General features: G+C 37.3%; 1 protein-coding gene across 5 annotated transcripts in view; it reads left to right on the forward strand.

Annotated features, from left to right (window-relative positions):
• The window catches only part of SMAP1 (small ArfGAP 1), a 163,387-nt gene that overhangs the window by 136,302 nt on the left and 7,135 nt on the right, over window positions 1–19,950 (forward strand). For 3 of the 5 annotated variants that reach the window (XM_031023964.2, XM_081828483.1, XM_081828485.1), the window contains 3 exons: window positions 3,541–3,631; window positions 4,194–4,211; window positions 17,424–17,551. In XM_031023964.2, the coding sequence (XP_030879824.1) occupies window positions 3,541–3,631; window positions 4,194–4,211; window positions 17,424–17,551 (237 nt within the window). The remainder of the gene's footprint in view (window positions 1–3,540; window positions 3,632–4,193; window positions 4,212–17,423; window positions 17,552–19,950) is intronic. The other 2 variants (XM_006729508.3, XM_081828484.1) reach the window with 1 other exon arrangement.

Raw genomic sequence — 19,950 nt, forward strand, 5'->3', positions numbered from 1 at the left:
GAAAGTCACTCACAGAAATTGAATAGAAAATTAATATCTTTTTATGTATGTTTAAGTTCTGAAAGATTAAATATTATTCTGGCTAGAATTTCAAGATTTCTTGGGGTGCGTGGGTGGCTCAGTCGTTAAGCATCTGCCTTCAGCTCAGGTCATGATCCCAGGGTCCTGGGATCGAGCCCCGCATCGGGCTCCCTGCTCTGGGAAGCCTGCTTCTCCCTCTCCCTCTCCCCTTGCTCATGCTCTCTCTCTCTCTGTCAAATAAATAAATAAAATCTTTAAAAAAAAAAAAAAGATTTCTTACCTATATAGTTTGTTGCTTTGGTGTATCTGTCCTTGAATTTTCTCTTTAATAGATTTCAAAATAAAAATAATGAGGTTCATTTCTTAAGTTTACACTTACGAACAGTATCATCTGAATTCAATCTTTGTAGCTCTCACTAATGTATTTAAGGTAGTACTTGGATTACTATGAATATATAAAAGAGTGATCTCTAAAATTATCTCTGCCACATATCAGTGTGTTTGTGATACTGCCTCAGCAAGATTTGAAGATGAAGAGATATAAGGTAGTTTTTAAAGTGATCGACTCTTTTGCCTTTTTAATTTGTGAGACAACCTATGAAATGCCAACTCTAAGATAATAATTCATGTCTGAATTGTTGAAATCCATCTGGAATAGCCACCTCTTTTTGGAGTAGTTTGTAAGGTTTAGGGCATAGATGTTCTTCACTTATATAGGTTGATCCACTCTAAGGAGCCAAGGAGCAGTCTGTATTCAGAGCAGTGTTTCTCAACCCATGAGGCTGGTAAGAAATATGGGTTATATTATGATCCAGCCTGCATATGCTCGCATGTGTGCACAAATATGCAAAACAATTCATGAATACTTTGTACAGTGCACTGTTTTCTATTTCATTTTTTTTAATGCCAATTCTAATTGTTATCCAAAAATAAGATTTCAAAACTGAGTATTGGGCCATGTCTGCAGTTTGATAAACTATGTTTAGGATATGCCCCTTATTCTTAACTTTAAGTTTTTCTTTACCTTGCACTGCTTATACACATGTTCTATATTATATAGTTTTCTATGGAGATCGTTGATAAACACCTATTTAAACTATGATGCAATTGCAGTCTAAAGAAGAAGAGAAACTCTGGGAACCCATATAGATGTGTGACATCTGGAAGGAAAGATATTTTCTAGACTGTTTGCGGTAGTTCTGAGGATGGGAGTCAGGATTTCCAGAGGATCTCTTGTTTGTTTGATTTGGCTTTTTCTTTCCTTTCCAAACAATGGGTAATTTCATACTCAGCAATATTTTAAAAGGTAGTTCTAATTTATTGGGAAAATAACTCATAAACCAGAATTTGAATTTTTAAAAAGAAGTCATTTTGGCCTGAAGATTATTAGAATGCAGAAAGTAAATAGGAAGGAATTCCTTACAGTTTTATTCCATGCTTCTTTTACAGGGAAGAAGTTTCAGTAAAATATATCAAAGAAAGAATTTTAAATTGGGGGACAGAAAATAAGCTTTAGTCACTCTTTCTCTATTTAGCATATGATATCTGAGCCTCAATTTGCAAAGTGAATGAGTTTGGCCTAGTTTATTTTCAACTTTAAGACTTTCTGATTTTAGGTTAAATCAGGGATTAGATTTTTAAGTGCCTTCTAGGCATAAGACACTTATATGGTAAAATTTAGAATATTACAGACAGGGGTATGAATTAAGATCAATGAGGACCTGTTTGAGGAAGCTGCTAGAATCCTGCTCAGATGTTATTTGAAGTTTGTGTGCTTTATGGCCATTTAATCCTCAGGTTCTCTTGCAGAGTTGAGTGCTTATACACTCAATACAGATTGTCCAGGAAAGAAGGAAAGATGGAAGTTCTAGCATTTTAAGTATTTAGTTGGAATTGACTCCGTGGTTACTATAAACTGTGCTTTCTTTGAAATTATTTTGCTATAAAAGTAAGTCTTACCTCTATTGGAGGTGAAAAATAGAAGAAAATGTGAAATGGATTATGTTAAACTTCTGAGAATTGTGTATTGTTATAGGCTGATAATTCTGTATTTGAGAAGGTTATTAAAGAATTGATATCCGTGATGGTAGGTTAATTAAATAAATAACATAAACAATTTTGAAGGAGATAGTTGTGATTAAAAACAAGTTAAGAGTAGATATATATTCTTAGAAATTATATATCTGTATAGCTAACAAAAATGTACTCCTACAAACAACTAAGTTATGAACTTTTTAGGTAGTTTAGAAGTTGTAGAAGAAATGATCTTGTAGGAGTGGTTTGAGAAATGACTGTGAGTGAATGAATGTTTTATTTTCTCGGTCTAAGAGAGGTAGGCTATATATTTAATGGAATGTTACTCAGCTGTAAGACAGAATGAAATCTTGCCATTTGTGACAACTTGGATGAACCTTGAGGGCATTATGCCAGGAGTAATAAGTCAGACAGAGAAAGGCAACTGCCATTTGATCTCACTTATATGTAGAATCTAAAAAAGAACTCCAAACAAACAAAAACAAATGAAAAAAACAAGTTCATGGATACAGAGAACAGATGGGTGGTTGTCAGTGGCAGGGGTGAGAGGTGGGCAAATGGGTGAAGGGGATTAAAAGGTACAAACTTACAGTTATAGAATAAATAAGTCCTAGGGGTATAATGTACAGCATGGTAGCTATAGTTAATAATACTGTCTTGTATATTTAAAATTTACTAAGAGTAGGTCTTAAAAGTTTTCACCATTAGAAGAAAAATTCCGTAATTATGTGGTGATGTTAACTATACTTACTGGGTGGTGATGATTTTACAATGTATACAAATATGGAATCATTATGTCGTGCACGTGAGCTAATATTATATGCCAATTATATCTACATTAAAAAAGTGAAAAGAGAGGTAGGCTTTCAAGTTGATAGTCCAGTGGATGTGCTTCTTTTCATCCTGTCCTACAGAACATTTCTGTATAAGTGAGAAAGAGAAAGTTTAGAATGTATAATGGTGACTTGGGTTTCTGAGAACTAAAAGAACATTATATTTAAAAATGTAACTGATCGTGTAGACTCAGGAGGAAAACCTATCAGGTAACATTTCATTAGGCTCTTCTTAGTGCACAGGTGTCTCCCATGCCAGCAGTGTGGATGAGGGGAGTAACAGCATGCTCATGAAGATTCTGAGGCCTCCCCGGCCTCTCGTTAAGAGCACATTAACAGTAGCTAGCAAATAATATGAAATGGAGTTCTTTTAATTTTAAGTGTAATTTCATATAAAGGATTTAAATGATTAAGAACAATTACATTAAGTGTGTATATTTACTATTTTGGGATCCTGATATGTAAGGTTTGTCATTTCAAGTTCAGTGATCATGCTTACTTTTTTATACAATAATAAATTTTTTGGGCTTCATTACACTATGCTTCATACACTTCATTACGCTATATCAAAATATGCATAATTAATTGGGGCTTAAAAGGCTTGTTCAATTTATTTAAGAAAAATTAATAAAACTGATTATTTCCTTTAAAGCTGCAGAAGAAAGAAGATCAGCAGTTGGAGCCCAAAAAAAGTACTAGCCCTAAAAAAGCTGCAGAGCCCACTGTTGATCTTTTAGGACTTGGTAAGTAACAAAAAATATAAGTCACCTTAAGAGTTATACAGTAATTGAAATCTTTACTTGAAATGAATATAATGGCTTTATCATCAGTATGCCAAAAGGTACCTGTTAACTGAATTTGAAAATGGTATGATGAGTATGCTCAGTTCCCACAAAAAGGGAAGTCTTTAATAAGAGAGCTAGTGTCTGTCAGCACTGTCTCCCCTGAAATACAAGTAATGAGTTCCTTGGGGGAAAGAAGAGATATCAAAGTAATCTTCAGAGGCGTAGTGGACTGACATTTCAACATTTAAAATAAAGAGTAGATTTCTTTTTCTCTTCTCTCCCTCCCTCCCTCTTACCCCCACTTCTCTTTATTTATTTTTGTTGGGGGGATTCCCTTAGCAAAATAATTATGGGATAGCCTTATTGTAATATGTGCTGGTTTAAAACAAAATTTAATTTTGGTTAACTGAAGCAATGTGCTTTACACCTAGATCTAGTGGCTAAATTCATTTCATTTATTTGATGACAATAAGAAGTGCTCATTTTAATTTAATGTCGTATTTATTCTTATGGCTGACAGATATATGTTGTCTGCCTGGTAAGTAAACAAGCTTCCATTCAAGGAATGTTTATATGTGCTTTTCTACAAATACTGTCAGCTCTTTTTAGATCTTTCTTCTCTTCCTATAAAAATAGCTTTAAATAAATGGTTATTTTTAGTAATATCTGAGCCTTCAGCAGTAATTAATGTAAACATTTTTTTTAGTTTGGAGAAGGATTAACAAAGGAAAAAATGAAAGATACTTGAACTTCATATACTGCTTTTCTAAAAATTGATCTTTGTTCTTATTGAGTATATATTGTTTTCTGTTTTAAGAATTATAGTTGAGTGCTTTATTCATTTCTTAGGAAACTGGTATATCACGGAAATATATCCCTGTAGGTAAAAATTTTCTGTGGTGGTGAAAATAAGTAGTATATATAACTGTGATTTTGAAAGTACAGCTTTAGTCCAGGGGCTCTGAAATAATTACCTTGAATTCTAGTGCATATAGTTTCTGTATTTTCTTTTCTGTAAATGAGAGGAAAAAAAAAAAGACTTATTACTAAAATCTTACTAAAACTATATGAATGTTTGTCTTCACTGTACCATTTCCTTTCCAGTCTAAGTGTCTGGTTTATTACTTTATAACTTAGAAATGTAAAATATAAACTAGACCTGACTCTTATCATACAGATTCATTCATTGATTTAACAAATACTGATTAAGTGTCTACCATGTTTTCAGGCACCATTGTAGGCACTAGGGAGATAGCTATGAATGGAAACAGATAGAAATATCTGACCTTTTGGAGCTTTCATTCTATCTGAGGAAACAGTAAATAACACTTAAGTAAGGTATATTATGGGTCATATACGGTAAGTGCTACAGATAAAGTAAAAATGAGTAGTTGTAATTTTAAATACGGTGGCCAGTGCATGGAAGGTGCTCACTGAGTATTGCTGGAGCAAACACCTGATGAAGTTGTGGATGTCTGGATGTGTGGGGCAAGAACATTCTAACCAGAGAGAATAGCAAGTGCAGACGCTGTGCAGTAGCCGCTTACTTGATGTGTGCAAGAACCAGCAAGGATGACTGTGTAGCCAGAGTGGAATGATCTCTGGGGATAGTCGTGACAGAGGAGGGGAGTGTGTGGCTTTTCCTCTGAGTGTCCTGGAAATACATTGGAGAGATTTGAACAAAAATGTCCATGAACTGACTTTCATTTTTAAAGAATTACTGTAGCTACTATGTTAAGAATAAATTATATAGCAGGGCAAGGCTGGAAGCAGGGAGACCAATAAGGAAACTGTTAGAATAATACAGGTGAGAGATGACGGTGGCTTGGAGTCAGTGGTGACGTTGGAAGTTAAAAGAAGTTATCAGGTTCTGGGTATGTTTAGAAGTTGGAGCCAATAGGATTTGCTGACCAACTGAAGTTATAGAATGTTTATCTTTGGGAATGAACCTGTAGAACAGGCAAATCTGCTGATTTAGGACAAGAAAAATTGCTATAACAATGTCTTGACTAGCCAGTGTGATCTAGTAGACAAATGGGGTGGCTGGCCTTAAATACTCAACTCTTACTGCAGTAATGTTGTGTAGTAATAACCACCAGCGCTCAGCAGCTCACATCAGGACACGTTTCTTGTTTCTGCTCTCAAGTCTGTGGGTCAACTAGGGCATCTCTGCTAGAACTTCATTTGATGTGTTTCCTGCCAACTGTTGCACTGTCACATATCGCGTCTCTGTTTTTCAAGATCCTGTAAGTGTTTCCCTGTCCTCTGCCACCCACCGTCAAAGCCGGTACCACAGATTTTAGGATTTGGTGATGACGGCACCCCTCTTGTGGCAAGACTTTCTGTGATAGTGCCCATGCCCCCTAGCAAACAACCCCCAAATCTCCTTGGCATGTATCAGTTAACATTTCTTTCTCTCACTCATGGTCTGTGTAGTACCTGTTCTTATCCGTTTAATATCTGATACGTTCTCTATCAGCTCTCTTTCTGACAGTGGGAGAGCTTCAGGGAACCGTTTCTTTAGGGGAGAACCAAGGTCGATATAGGACAGGAAGGTGATGAGGATATTTGAAGAACGTAAGGATATATAGGGGATTTTGCTGGTGACTGTCAGTTTTAGATCATATACTGGAAGAGTTCCAAAGGGGGCCTGGACAGGAGCTAAGGTCAGAAAGAGGGATATCTTGCTGGTGAAGTTATAGCAGCAGGGATTGGGGGTATCTTACCCAGAGTATGTACAACTCTTCACTCTTACTGATCATAAATTCTTTTTAAAAATCTTTTCAGGCTTTTTTTTTTTTTTTTTAAAGCTCTCTGAAGCATTACCTTTAATGAGTTTGTGAAGGTCTAGGAGACCACAGAGAATCAGAGGTCCCTTCCAGCTCAAAACAAACAGTGATCCTAAATCAGAATTGATTATTGGTATCTACTTTGGGCCGCAGACTGTTTTTCTTTTGCCCAAGGTAAGCATACCACTCTCCCCTAAGGGGACTCTGGTTTTCCCCTGTAAATTGAAACATGGTATGGGGTAGGGAGCAGGTGCCCTGAAGTATGATTTATGGTCATGCAGAGGTGACAGTATATCCCCATGTGAATGAGACTGGAACAGGCATTAACATAAAGCATTTGCAGAAAATACAGAGAAAACCCTCACCATTAGTTTAGTCACACGACCACAGAGGGGCCATGAATCCTAAAGTTTACTGTTTGTATTTGGGATCACTTTTAATCTCATAATAGGGTAATCATTAAGATCATATTTTAGTAATTTGATCTTCCCTTTAAATGGCACTTTGGTGAGTCCATGGTCTTTTTTTCAACCTACTGACTCAAGCTAAACCTATTTTCTTCAGCTCACCTTTCCTGATCTACTCCCTATCCCAAGGTCAAACATAAAATGCTCTGGATATGCTTTTTAGCAAGGCTCAGCAAGATTTTTATGAAAAGGACCGAATACTTCGGCTTTGCAAGTTACATGGTTTCTGCAACTACTTAACTCTCCCATTGTAATATGCAAGTAGCTATATGCACATACATAAGCAATTGAACATGGCTGTGTTCCAGAAATATTTAAAAATAGGCAGTGGATTATAGTTTGCTGACCTCTGCCTTTTGTTCCCGATTGTACCTGCAAGAACTGCTTCATATATAGGTATTAATTAGAGTCCGAAGCCTGTACAAATACGACTTATTCAGTGTTTTGCTCTCTAATACCAGAAGTGGGGTCAGATACTTGGTTATTACCTGCCCTCTAATCTTGGAAATAACCTAATGTCTTAGGGTTCCTCTTCAGTAAGGGCCAGACCGAAAATCCCTGAATCAGACTCCAGACTCAGATACATCTTAACTTGAATGTGTACCTGCTATGTTAGAAGAGAATTGAAATCAGTTTCTAGGGCATGTTGGGGTGGTGTTCTTAATGGTCCCTACCTGTGTAGTTATTCTAGCACCGGGCATTATGCTGTTATGCTAGTCTCCAATTTTTGTTGATTGTTGCTTAGTTTTTACATGATAAAAACTGACAGACAGCTTAGCAATTGGTTAGGATGATCCTCCCAGACTAATACTTTCATCCAGTAGTGCTTTTTGCTTTTTCTTTTCTTTTCTTTTTTTTTTTTTTTGTAGAAAACCCCATCTGAGAATGCTTCAGGGCTGAGCAAATGCTCTAAGCATAAGGCTTGAGAAGAATCATAAATTGCTGGTGTTAAACGTGACCTTACAGGTTGCAGTTCAATATGCCACCGAAGGTAGAAAGCTCTCCTGTGGGGTTTCTGTCTGCGGTCGTCAGTTCACTGCACGCACAGAGCAGCGCACCCTGGCCCCTTGCCAGGAGGCTTTGACAGGCAGTCCTGTCAGGCACAGAGGTGACTGGGGTGGACCGCAGAAGGTGTCTGAGAGGATCGGATCCTCAGTGCTCCAGAAGGCATCTTGCAAAGGATGGATATGATCTTGGTAATGAAAATCTAGCTCAGGGTGTATTCAACTGCTTAAATAAAATCATTCTTATGCTTACTCCCTTTAATCTAGGGAAATTTCTGCCTAAACATTTCTTAAGTTCTACTTTAAATTATTTTAAATACCAAACTCTATAGAGGAGTAGGTAGAGGTTCCTTCAGTTTTTTCTTAATTCAAAAGCTCAAAGGACATACAGCTTTGGGCAAGTTTTCAAGTTTTCTCATTCATGTTTGTGTTTCAGGAAATAAAAGCTTTAACTTACCACGATGGCCGAGTTCAAATGCATTGACAATGCTAGTTAAATGCAGTTAACAGTATATAACCTACTTAATTTTCTAGTAACATACATTCCAGTTTTACATGATGAGAGAGATGAATTTTTATTCATGTTTTATTTTAGAGAATATATTACTCTTTTTTCTCTAAGTTTTTTTGTTTTTAGAAGATTTTTTTGGACAGAAACAAGCTAAAGGATAAAACCCCCACAGAAAGCATTCTACGTACTTTTATTTATTTTTTAAAGATTATTTATTTATTTATTTGACAGAGAGAGACAACACAAGCAGGGGGAGTGGGAGAGGGAGAAGCAGGCTTCCCAACGAGCAGGGAGCCCGATCGGGGGCTCGATCCCAGGACCCTGGGATCACGACCTGAGCCGAAGGCAGACGCTTAACGACTGAGCCACCCAGGCGCCCCTCTACATACTTTTAAAGCAGAAAATTCCTACAGGGAGACTTCTGTTTTTCAAAGTTCATATGCTGTAGACAGAAACAAGTTTGGGAATGAGCAGACTAAATGCCAGACATAGCAGCAGTGGCCCTGGGAAACCACTGGTGTCCTGTGAGCTGTGCACTGACCAGATCAGGAGGATGTTTGTGTAGTTAGCTACACACCCCGTTTTTCCAAGGAGAGGGGCTAAGAGAAGGAATACTCTAGCATAAGTACCCTAAATAATTTTGTAGTCTGTTTTGTTTTTCCGATACAGTTTTTAAAATTTAATTTTTCTTTAAGATTTTATTTATTTATTTGACAGAGACACAACGAGAGAGAGAACACAAGCAGGGGGAGTGAGAGACGGAGAAGCAGGCTTCCCACCGAGCAGGGAGCCCGATGCGGGGCTCGATCCCAGGACCCTGGGATCCTGACCTGAGCCGAAGGCAGACGCTTAACGACTGAGCCACCTAGGTGCCCCTTTCCGATACAGTTTTAAACCTAATGAAAACTTGCATTGCTTCTGCTCAGAAGAGTGTGTTCAGTGAACTATTGTAAACTATTATATTACCCTATCAAAAAGGAGGAATTGGTTTTATTTTTGTGTAACCACACCTGTGGAGGAAAGAAAATGCAGGTAGATGAATATATTGCTGTAAGAGAACTGGCAATAGGCAGATCCTTGCAAGTGGTCCTGAGTCCATGCTGGGGAGAAGTGAAGGGTAAATCACCTGAGGCTGGTGAACTATCATTATTTCCATTTTACAAATGAAGAAACTGAGGCACAGAGAGGTTAAATTGCCCCAAATCACCTAGCTAGTAGATTACAAAGCTAGGCCCATGTTCTTAACTCTTACACTATGTTGAAGCTGTGACACAAAATAAAACTCTAAGGCTGCTGGGTGACCTTGTGCCACACAAAACAGACATTGGCTCCATTTGTCAAATTGATAGCTGGTGGCATTGTGTCATAAGAACAGCACTGAATTTAGAGGCAGTAACCTATAGTTTGTGTGGGCTCTAGTGTTTTCATCTGGGAAATGGAAATAAGAACCCCTCTGTGGTTGATGGCCAAATCTAAATGAATAAATAAATGTGAGGCATATAGCATAGTAACTTGCATGCAGGGCTGTGCTGAGACTGTAGCCTGAATATCGGGTCAGAGGAGATGAGTAGGAAATAGCTCAGGCCTTTGAAGGGATGTGCAGAAGAGGGAGTCAAATTATGCTGTATAACCTCCAGACCGTTGTCACACAGTATGGTCTTTGGCTGATGGAGGATTTGTTGCTCCCTTAAAAGCACTGAGGAAATCGGGTGGCCTCAAAGAAATCTAGTCTGTCACCGTGTTTTAAACGTTTAGAAAGAAATTTGTTTTATACAATTCGGTTTTATATTTATATATTTCTTGTCTTCTGAGGCTATAAAATGGTACAGAAATATATATATGTATCCAAGCAATCCGTTCTACAACATTTACTCCTTAAAGTATTTCTTAGCAGTCTCAGACAGCAGCTGTAAATCAACGTGTGTGCGTCTCCTGAAAGATGGACAACCCTGCAGGGCTTGCTGCACAGCACTGGAGTACCCATTCGTAAAGGGGTCCCTTCCTCCAGAGCTGGCCAGAGTGCAGGGATGGGTAGCATGGAGGGGCTTAGAGGGAGAGCAAATAGAGCAAGAGGATTAAGGTGATCTTTTAAGGCCACTTCAGTCATTTTGGTAAAGTACTAAATACTGTCTTTTTAGCAGTAAGAGAATTAACTAAAAAGTAAAAATAAATAGCTCCATTTAACTCTCAGGCACCTGTTTTTTTAAAAAAGCATTTGAGAACGATTTGAAGCTTGAAAATTTTAATATGCTTCAAATGGACATTTGTGACTTGAATCTCCCATCCAAGTACTAACCAGGCCCGACCCTGCTTAGCTTTCGAGATCAGATGAGATTGGGCACGCTCAGGGTGGGATGGCGTAGACTTGTGACTTGAATCTACAAAGTAACACACATGGGAGTTGATTTCATTCCATAAAGCAATTTATGTGTTTTAATACAAAGGAATTCCAAATAACACTTTTATTAAGGAAAGAGCTTTAGATGGTTTCTTATGTAGAAAATAAAAAGGGTTCTTTGAGTAACATGTAAATTTATAAAGCTTTAAGAAGAAAGAGTTTAGCCATGAAAGAGAATATTACTGCATCTCATGGAAGCAGCCTTTTTTAATCAGTCCTGTTTCCACTTAAACTCATTCCTTCTTAGGATGATGCCTCAGTAGTTACTGATGAAGACTTAGACTTGGCGGTTTCCGGTGTAGCAAGGGTGTACTCAAGGCTGAATGTTCGTGCTCAGTCAAAAACGGTAATGAAAAACGTAACATCCATTTACTTATCATATTCTTATCTGCCTTAAACTAGATTAGTAATACATAAAATCTCAGTTGCTCTTTGACATTTTTTATTATTTATGCAAATAGATTATGACCAGCTAATGTATCTGACATTCAAGTAAAGGATGAATTCAATTAATGTTTATTGAGTGCCGGCAGAATTCATGGAACTCTAGTAAATACCAGAAAATGCAGCTTTTGTGTGTATATAGTAATACGAGTCGGGGATGAGGTTGCAGTCTGGAAACTGGAAGATAGAGAATTATTGCTGAGGGAAGAGTGGGATTATGTATGAGAATTGGTTGAGAGAATTCAGTTTGAAATATGGAATAATGCTAAAAATTCCCAACTTAAATTTTATTTTCCTCAATTCAAAGGTTAATTGTCTTGCTGCTGCTGATCAGAGGAGGAGCAAATAAGTTTTTTGTTTTGTTTTGTCCTGTGGAAATTTATTTCAAGTAAGATCTAATGTGTTTATTACTACTCAGATAACCAACTACTCAGGTAAACGTAGCTCCGAGGGCCTTACCTTTGTAAGGCATCTTATGACTTAAAGCCCGTGACTGAGCATACAGCTTTGGAGTACTGCCTGTCAGCTGCTACGAGAGCACACTTGGAACAGATCTGTAGGTGAGGAGAGTAAGATGTGCTTCCGGCTCACAAGGCGGTGGGTGGAGGACATGTGCCTGTGTGTGACTAGTTGTGTGTGGTGCTGTGGCAGCAGGGATGCCCTGGCCTGTGGACAGAGTGACTCTGGAGGACAGATTTCTGCTTGGGAGAGATAATTCCAACCTCACTGTCATTGGTGAACTGGAGAGGGGAAGCCCTGGGATAGGGCTTTGTGTCAAGCATCAAATTAAGGAGGCAGCTCTACTCTCTTCCTGGTAAAACGACAGGAGGTCATGGACAAGGTCTCTGGGCTATAAACATGGCGCCAGGGTGCAGTAATGTGGCATATTGGGGCTGCCTATCAATCTGAGTATATTCAGATGCCATTAAAAACTAAAAATGACAGGCGCCTGGATGGCTTTAGTCAGTTAAGCGTTCAACTCTTGATTTCGGCTTAGGTCGGGATCTTGGGGTCATGCGATGGAGCCCCACATCTGGCTCCCTGCTCAGTGCAGAGTCTGCTTGTCTCCTTCTGCTCCTTCCCCCACTCTCCCTCTCCCAAATAAATAAATAAATAAATAAATAAATAAATAAATAAAATATTTTTTAAAAACCCTAAAAATGAAAATATTGAGGTACTTGGGAAGGTCGCCATTTTTGCAGCCCCTGGATTTGGGGTGGAAAAGTCAGTAGGCCTGGCTGACCAGATGGATGGGTCTACAATGGAAGTGGTGTTAGGTCTTCTGGATTTGGGAGTCATCAATTGCCTTAGAAGGGAGCTCGGGCCAAGTACTGTGCCTGGGCAGGGTGGTAGTAAAGCCAGCCCCACCCTCCACGTGGTTTTATTAGGGACATAGGGCAACTGCCACTTAACTGTTTTAACCCTAGATGGGGAAGGGGCACCAGTTTCTGCTTGGGTGCTCCAGAAAAAGCTTCTCAAACTGGTTATGGCAGTTGAGTTTTCTAGGTACACCACCAGACTTCTGTTGAAATCCTAGACTTAATGTGTAAAATTCTCTTGAGGTGATATGATTAAACTCAGATACTTTATATAAGGCATTGATGAAAGTACCTGGCAATAGAATTTAAATAAAAATACTAGTGTTAAAAATGTGTTATTAAAATGCAAAGTAGTATATTCTTACTTCCTTTAGTTTACAAATTATCATTCAAAGGCACTTGGAATGAACCAAAAAGAAGACACTAAATATTGTCTTACTGTTTTGTTTTGGTTGTTTTGTTCTATTTTTTTTTTACCTTTACTCTTTTGGATTATTGGTGTTAGATGAGTTCTGGTGTAGCCACAATTAATAGAATCAGCAGTCTTACTCACCATATTGAGGATTTCTAGAAGACAGAGAGACTGGCCTTCATGACTTTGTCATATTTGAAATGTTACCTTCTTTCTAGGCATTTATCAGTGTCATGATGCAAAGTAGGCCAGTAAATGCATGCTGGGCATGCCTTATGTTCATGTGAGATGTAGCACTGATTTTAACAACTTCTTTTTCTTTAGCTCGAAACATTTTAACATTTTCTTGTAAATTTATGGTATGTGTGTAATTTAAAACAGACATCTACAAACTCAGTTTTCAGATAAAACACTGCTTTGAAACCTTAAGGTAACATTGAAAGAAAACAGTTACCCACAAGCAGCTAACTGTAGGCTTGATCCCTTGCCTTTAAGATTGAAATTCCTTCTTCACTTTACTGCATTGTCCTAATTTCTTCAGTTTGCTCATTGCCTTTTCAAGGGGTCCTTTGTGCTTCATTATCATTCTTTATGATGTTGTCCCCAGCTAAATTTCTTCCATTTGCCTTAGGCTTTTCTTGTACTGTGGATCTCCCATTATTTTTATTGCCCACCAACTACTGTTTCTGCATACTGATTAAAGGGGGCTGCTCCCTCCTCCTGCTGCTGGCTGCTCCCACCACCATTCTGTAGCTGAGGAAGGAACCCAACATTCACTCTGAGGTGCATGACTGTGGTGAATTCTGATTAGTTTGCACAGACGTCCACTTCTCTGTTGCTTTTGTGGACTCTGAGCTTTTATTCAGTCAGCAAAGACTGTGCTATTAGTGGACCCTTGATCAAAAGGATTCATTGAACTCACTGTGATATGTAAATACTCTGTTGACCCAGGGCTGACTATACCCGACACTTGCTTCCCTCAGCCCAGTTTGCTCATTGATGACCACATCCACCTGTGTCCTTCCCTGTAAATTGAGAAGATACTAGGCTTGGTAGGACAGTGGAATGGGGAGATGAAGAGGAACTGTGCATGTGGTGCTGAATGGTTTTTGAACCTTTGGTGTCACTGCTGCTCTTGGTGCAAATAATTATAAACTGTTTAAAAGTTGGCTTTTAGGGCGTCCGGGTGGCTCAGTCGTTAAGCATCTGCCTTTGGCTTAGGTCATGATCCCGGGGTCCTGGGATCGAGCCCCGCATCGGGCTCCCTGCTCGGCGGGAAGCCTGCTCTCCCACTCGCCCTGCTTGTGTTCCTGCTCTCGCTATTTCTCTGTCAAATAAATAAATAAAATCTTTAAAAAAAAAAAGTTGGCTTTTAAATTTCAGAATTTTAAGTGACGTCTTCGTAATTAGGTACAGTTTTAATTACATGACTACTGATGAAATGTGGTTTAAAGTAAAGAGCACTCACTAGCCTAGGGATCAGAAGACTCCGTTCTAGTGCAGACTTTGCTGTTTAACTAGGGAAGTGACATTGAACAAGTCTTTTAATCTGTTGGTGCCCTGGTTTCTGTTACTGGAGATAGTGGAAAGAGATGCCTTTCCTGTCTTTCAGAGAGACAAAAATGATAACATGTAAACATTCTTTTAAAATGTCCGGGAACTACGATGTTTATAATGATGATAATGACAGTCTTTAACTGTCCTTTTTAAATGCTGACAATCAAAAACACAACCTTCAAAATGAATTGAAACAATCCTTTTTAAAGAATGCTAAACAGCAGGCCAGGGTAGCAAGTCAAATTCACAAACATTAAAATCCATTGGGAAAACCCATTGGGAACTTGTATTTACTGATTATACAAGGCTGAGAAGTTTTTGTTTAGGTTAAGGATTTGTTTTTCAACAATTCTGTGAATGCTTAGCTTTTGTATTAACAAGAAAAATCGATGGGGTAAAATCCATCATATTTAGGGGATTATATGGGGAGAAAACCATGGTAGAGAGAAAAGAAGACACGTGCGCTGCAGATGTGAAAGCAGAGAAGAGTCACCGTTGTCTGTCACGAGGCTGGATTGGAAACCTTGGTCAGACCTGGGAGAAAGTTCCTCATCTTAGGTTTTTGTAGTTAAAACAGTATCTTCCTTAACCACTTGGAAACAGTGGCAACCTTGCCGTAAAGATCACTATTTCTAAGGAGATGCTTTGTGTGTCTTATTCTAAAGGATTCCAAAGTTCCTTGGACTTACATTATGAGTTGACTTTCATGGCAGCTCCACTTTGGTAGGTGGAGTTTGTGTGGAATGCTTTTCTGAGATTTTGAAAGGTCAGATTTTAAATGCAAATAATTTTTAATGGAATGAGAAAATGAAGCTGTTTGCAGTCCAGTAGTAGAACATGAAGTTGTGAAGGAAGTGAGCTGTGTGGGCTTTATATGAAGGACTGTGGATATTTACTGTTTCTGTAATGGTGAAAGTCTGGAAACTACCTAAATGTCCAGTAGTGAAGGGCTGAATAAATAAGTTATTTTAAGTCCATGCAGTATAGAATGCAGTCCACCCTCACCCACACAAAAACAATTTTATCTAAAGAAAACGACTTTTGTATATTCATTGTCTTAAGCATGTTTTTAAGCATTTGTTTATAAGCATAAAAAACGTAGGGACTTTTTGTATTGTAAAATACACATAATGTACAATTTACCGCTTTAGCCAGTTTTAAGTTTACAGTTTGGTGGCATTAAGTACATTCATTCACATTATTGTGCAACCATCACCATCATCCATGGTAAGGAACTTTTATTAATTTTTGCATAGTTTGTATCTTTTCCAAGAATGTGTTGATTCTGTAGTAAAAATTGATTTAGATATTATAACCCAAGGCTTTGCTCTGGCTCTGTGACGGTGGACAAATTTAATGTTTTTGTCATATGCAAATGAGGGTAATTAATAGTACCTCTCTCATAGCATCATTATAAAGACTAAAGCGCATATATGTGTTTATGTATTTGTATTTTTTTAGACTGGCACGAAACAAGCACTATACTGAGTGTTGGCTGTTATTTTTATTAGTCACATATGTGAACCTCAGGGTATGAAGGGTAAAATAAGACTTCAAAAACCAAATAAAGTACTGCATGTTGTTTTATAGTTTAGATAATGTACTACTAGATACTGAATAGAATTTAGATTTGAAAGTATAAATATTCTTAATGAAGTACATACAGTGTACTACCTAGACCTAAATTTCTGAAAGATGTACAGTTTATAAAAGTATGGACACAGATCATTTGCCTGGAGTAGGTGAACCTCTTGGTTCTCACACAGTGTATCCTGGGCTCACTGGTGTCCTGTAAACTAGATTGACATGACCTGTGATAAAAATCAATTAATGACATTTTCTGTATTCACCAAAAAATAAAAGATAATATTTTCTCATGTGTAAGGTATTTTTTTTCGTAAAATTTTCCTAATTATTAGTGTTTGCTCTTGAAGAAGCAAAAAATTTTAACTGAAAAACTGGAAATACATAGTTTATACTCAACTTGTCAGGTTTTTGCTTTTTTACCTTTGTTCCTCTTGGTCATTGTTTTATAGGACATGTGCTTTTTTTTTTGTGAATTTAAACTGCATATATAAAATATAGTTATATTTTCTGCTAATAAAATGCTTCCTTATTCATATGATAGAATTAAACATGTCTGTTTGATGAGGTTGTTTCCCTGTCCCCACCTCTGCAGCTTATGGGCACCACTGGCTCACATGTCCTTGTTATTTGAGTTTCTTTACTGAGCTCTTGTAGATACCACAAAAAAGATGTTCCTTTAATTGTGTTTTTAATCTAGAATATCTTGTCCTTTTAAAATATTTTATTTCTGGTTCATATTTATATGATGTATTATACATGATGTAAGTGGAATGCGGAATGGACTGGAAAACATGAAATAGTTCTTTTAAGAGGTCTGACTTCAAACGAATGTTGCCATTTGTGGTTAGAAATGAAAAAAAAATGCTTTCATGAGTCATATTTGAATTCTTTTGTGTCATAGTTGTGTCTGTCTCATAACATTATGGGAATTAAATGAGTTAATGTCTGTACTCAGAACAGTGCCTGGCACATAAGGAAGCATCAGGATGCAGAATAATGTGAATAGTGTAATACCACTATTGTTAAAATGGGGTTTGGATATATTATACCTAGAAACCGGTGAGTAAAGAATATTTTTGGGAGAATAAAACTGGAAATAGTTTCTTTGGGAAAGAGGAGAGAGCCTGGGGTAAAAGGGGGACATATATTTTGTTGTCAACTTTTGAACTTTTTTTTTTTAAACCATATATTTTTTCAATGATGCCATGTTTCAAGTAATTTAAGAGAATCTACTTTAGGATGAGAATCTATATTCTTTTCAGATGGCCCTGCTGAGGCACCAGTGACCAATGGGAACACAACCACATTGCCGTCCCTGAATGATGATCTAGACATCTTTGGACCAATGATTTCTAATCCCTTACCTGCAACTGTCATACCCCCAGCTCAGGTATGTAATAAGAATATGGTTTTACATGATCATGACTTCTTTTTTGAAAAGTCTCAAAATTTAATTTTGAAAGAATTGTCTCTGAGCAGTCTCTGATTTGAAAACTTTATTCTTTAGGCCAGGAGTTGGCAAATTAAGCCTGCAGCTCATTTTTGCAAATAAAGTTTTATTGAAACAGCCATTCCATTTGTTTATATATTGTCTGTGGCTGCTCTCACACTACAAGTTGAAGAGTTATGACAGACACTGTTTGACCCACAAAGCCTAAATATTCACTGTATAAAGTTTGCTGACTCCTGCTTTAGGCAAACAGTGCTGTTTAGAGTGAACCAGTGGGAAAACTCAGACTATCTCAAACTTGCCTGAGATTAACAAGGTCACTTCAGAGGTTTTAAAACCATGGGTGTTTAAATATTGATTACAAGCCAGTAGTTCTTTTTTTATGCTGTATTGAGCCATTCCGAAGATTTAGCTCTGGCTGCAGGAAAACCAAGAATAAGAAATTCTAGCAAATTCAGTACTCATATTTTTTATGAAGATTAGTTGTTTTAAGTTAGTCCTAAAACCTTTTTTTAAAATTGAAGTATAATGGACACACTATTTTTACTTTTTAAAATGATTTTTAAAAAATTATTTAGAACAATATTTTTTTTTTTTTAAAGATTTTATTTATTTATTTGACAGAGAGGGAGAGAGACAGTGAGAGAGAGAACACAAGCAGGGGGAGTGGGAGAGGGAGAAGCAGGCTTCCCACGGAGCAGGGAACCCGATGCGGGGCTCGATCCCAGGACTCTGGGATCATGACCTGAGCCGAAGGCAGACGCTTAACGACTGAGCCACCCAGGCGCCCGATATTTAGAACAATATTAATGATCAGAACTTTTTTACATATTGATGGTAAAGAAATTTTGAATTGTGTTCTTAATACTACGTGGAATTTTTTTTGCCTTCATTCCTTTTTTAAAATTGTAAATTGCTTAATACTTTTAAATATTTTTTCAGCTTTATTGAGGTATAACTGACAAGTAAAATGGTAAATACTTAAAGTGTATATTTGATTCCCACCATCAAGTTAATTAACACATCCATCACCTCATGTATTTACTTTTTTTTTTTTTATGAGAACACTTTAGCTCTCTCTTCACAAATTTCAGTAACGTAATACGGTATAATCAACTATCGTCACATTGTAGGCCCTCAGACCTTTAATTCATTTTATAACTGAGTTTGTATCAACCTCCCTGTATTTCCTCCACTCCTGAGTCCCGGTAACCACCATTTTGCTTTCTGTGAATTCAACTTTTTTTTTTTTTGATCCCACATACAAGTGATCCCATGAAGTATTTAGCTTTCTTTAAGGTGAATATATGAACTTTTTTAGGGATATAGGTTACTCTTAAGCATACAGCTTTAAGATTCTATTTTAAATTTATACTTTATAAATGAACAGTAGTTTGTTTCAGTACAGCATAATTTTTGAGGTAAAATATTTCCCTTTTCTCTAGAAAAACGGAGCCAAATGTATATTGTTTGGGTAGAAAGTTTTAATAAGAATCTATGTCTTACTAAGAAGATTAATTTGCTTATTTTATTACACATATTTTTTGTTATTATGATAGTCATTGTATAATTACCAATAGAATTGAGCAAATAAATTTGAGGAATTAGTTTAAATTATCTTTATCAAAATTGTCTGCATCATTTTTTATTTTCAGAAAAGATAGCTTTATTTTATGACTTGGCTCCTTCTCCCCTCCCCCAACACATAAAAAGAGGAACTGTTTGTTACTACTGTGGTTTCAGTTAACATTAAGCACCTTGTGAATTTGTGCAGGCAGGGGTATTCATGTGGTAATAAAAATTGTCTAATGCTAATGTTGTGGCTTCAGAAAGAAGCATTTAGAATATTTGACAATCTGAGCATGAAAAGCAGTTTCTTTTGGTGTAGCATTCTAGTGAGGCTGTTTTATCTGCTAGACTTCCTTCGATTCCACTGGACAATGAGAGTTTTTTGCAGCCGCTTAGAGAATTAGACCCCACATCTGAGGCTTCAGTGTACTACTTCATGTGTTCTGTTCAGTATCAAAGCAAGTAGAACAATGCAGACGTCATTTAAACTCTTAAGTAGCACCCGACAAGCAATATGGGGTGTAGCTCCTGCCTTCATGAGGGGTTGGTCTGACCTGCATGCTTTGTGCATTCTGCATTAATAACTAAGAGTAACATGACTGATTTTTTTTAAAATCACATCTAATTCTTTTTTTAGAGCATTGTTTTTGGACCAAAACTGTGCCAGTTGTATTGTGAGCCCTGTAAAATACTTGGGGAACAGAATTATCTTTCATCTGAACTACATGTAAAGGTTAAAACCCAGATATGTTTTCAAAATAATGTCTTTC

The sequence above is a fragment of the Leptonychotes weddellii genome, chromosome 8 (assembly GCF_054177405.1).
Source record: "Leptonychotes weddellii isolate Sample4059 chromosome 8, ASM5417740v2, whole genome shotgun sequence".
NCBI lineage: Eukaryota > Metazoa > Chordata > Mammalia > Carnivora > Phocidae > Leptonychotes > Leptonychotes weddellii.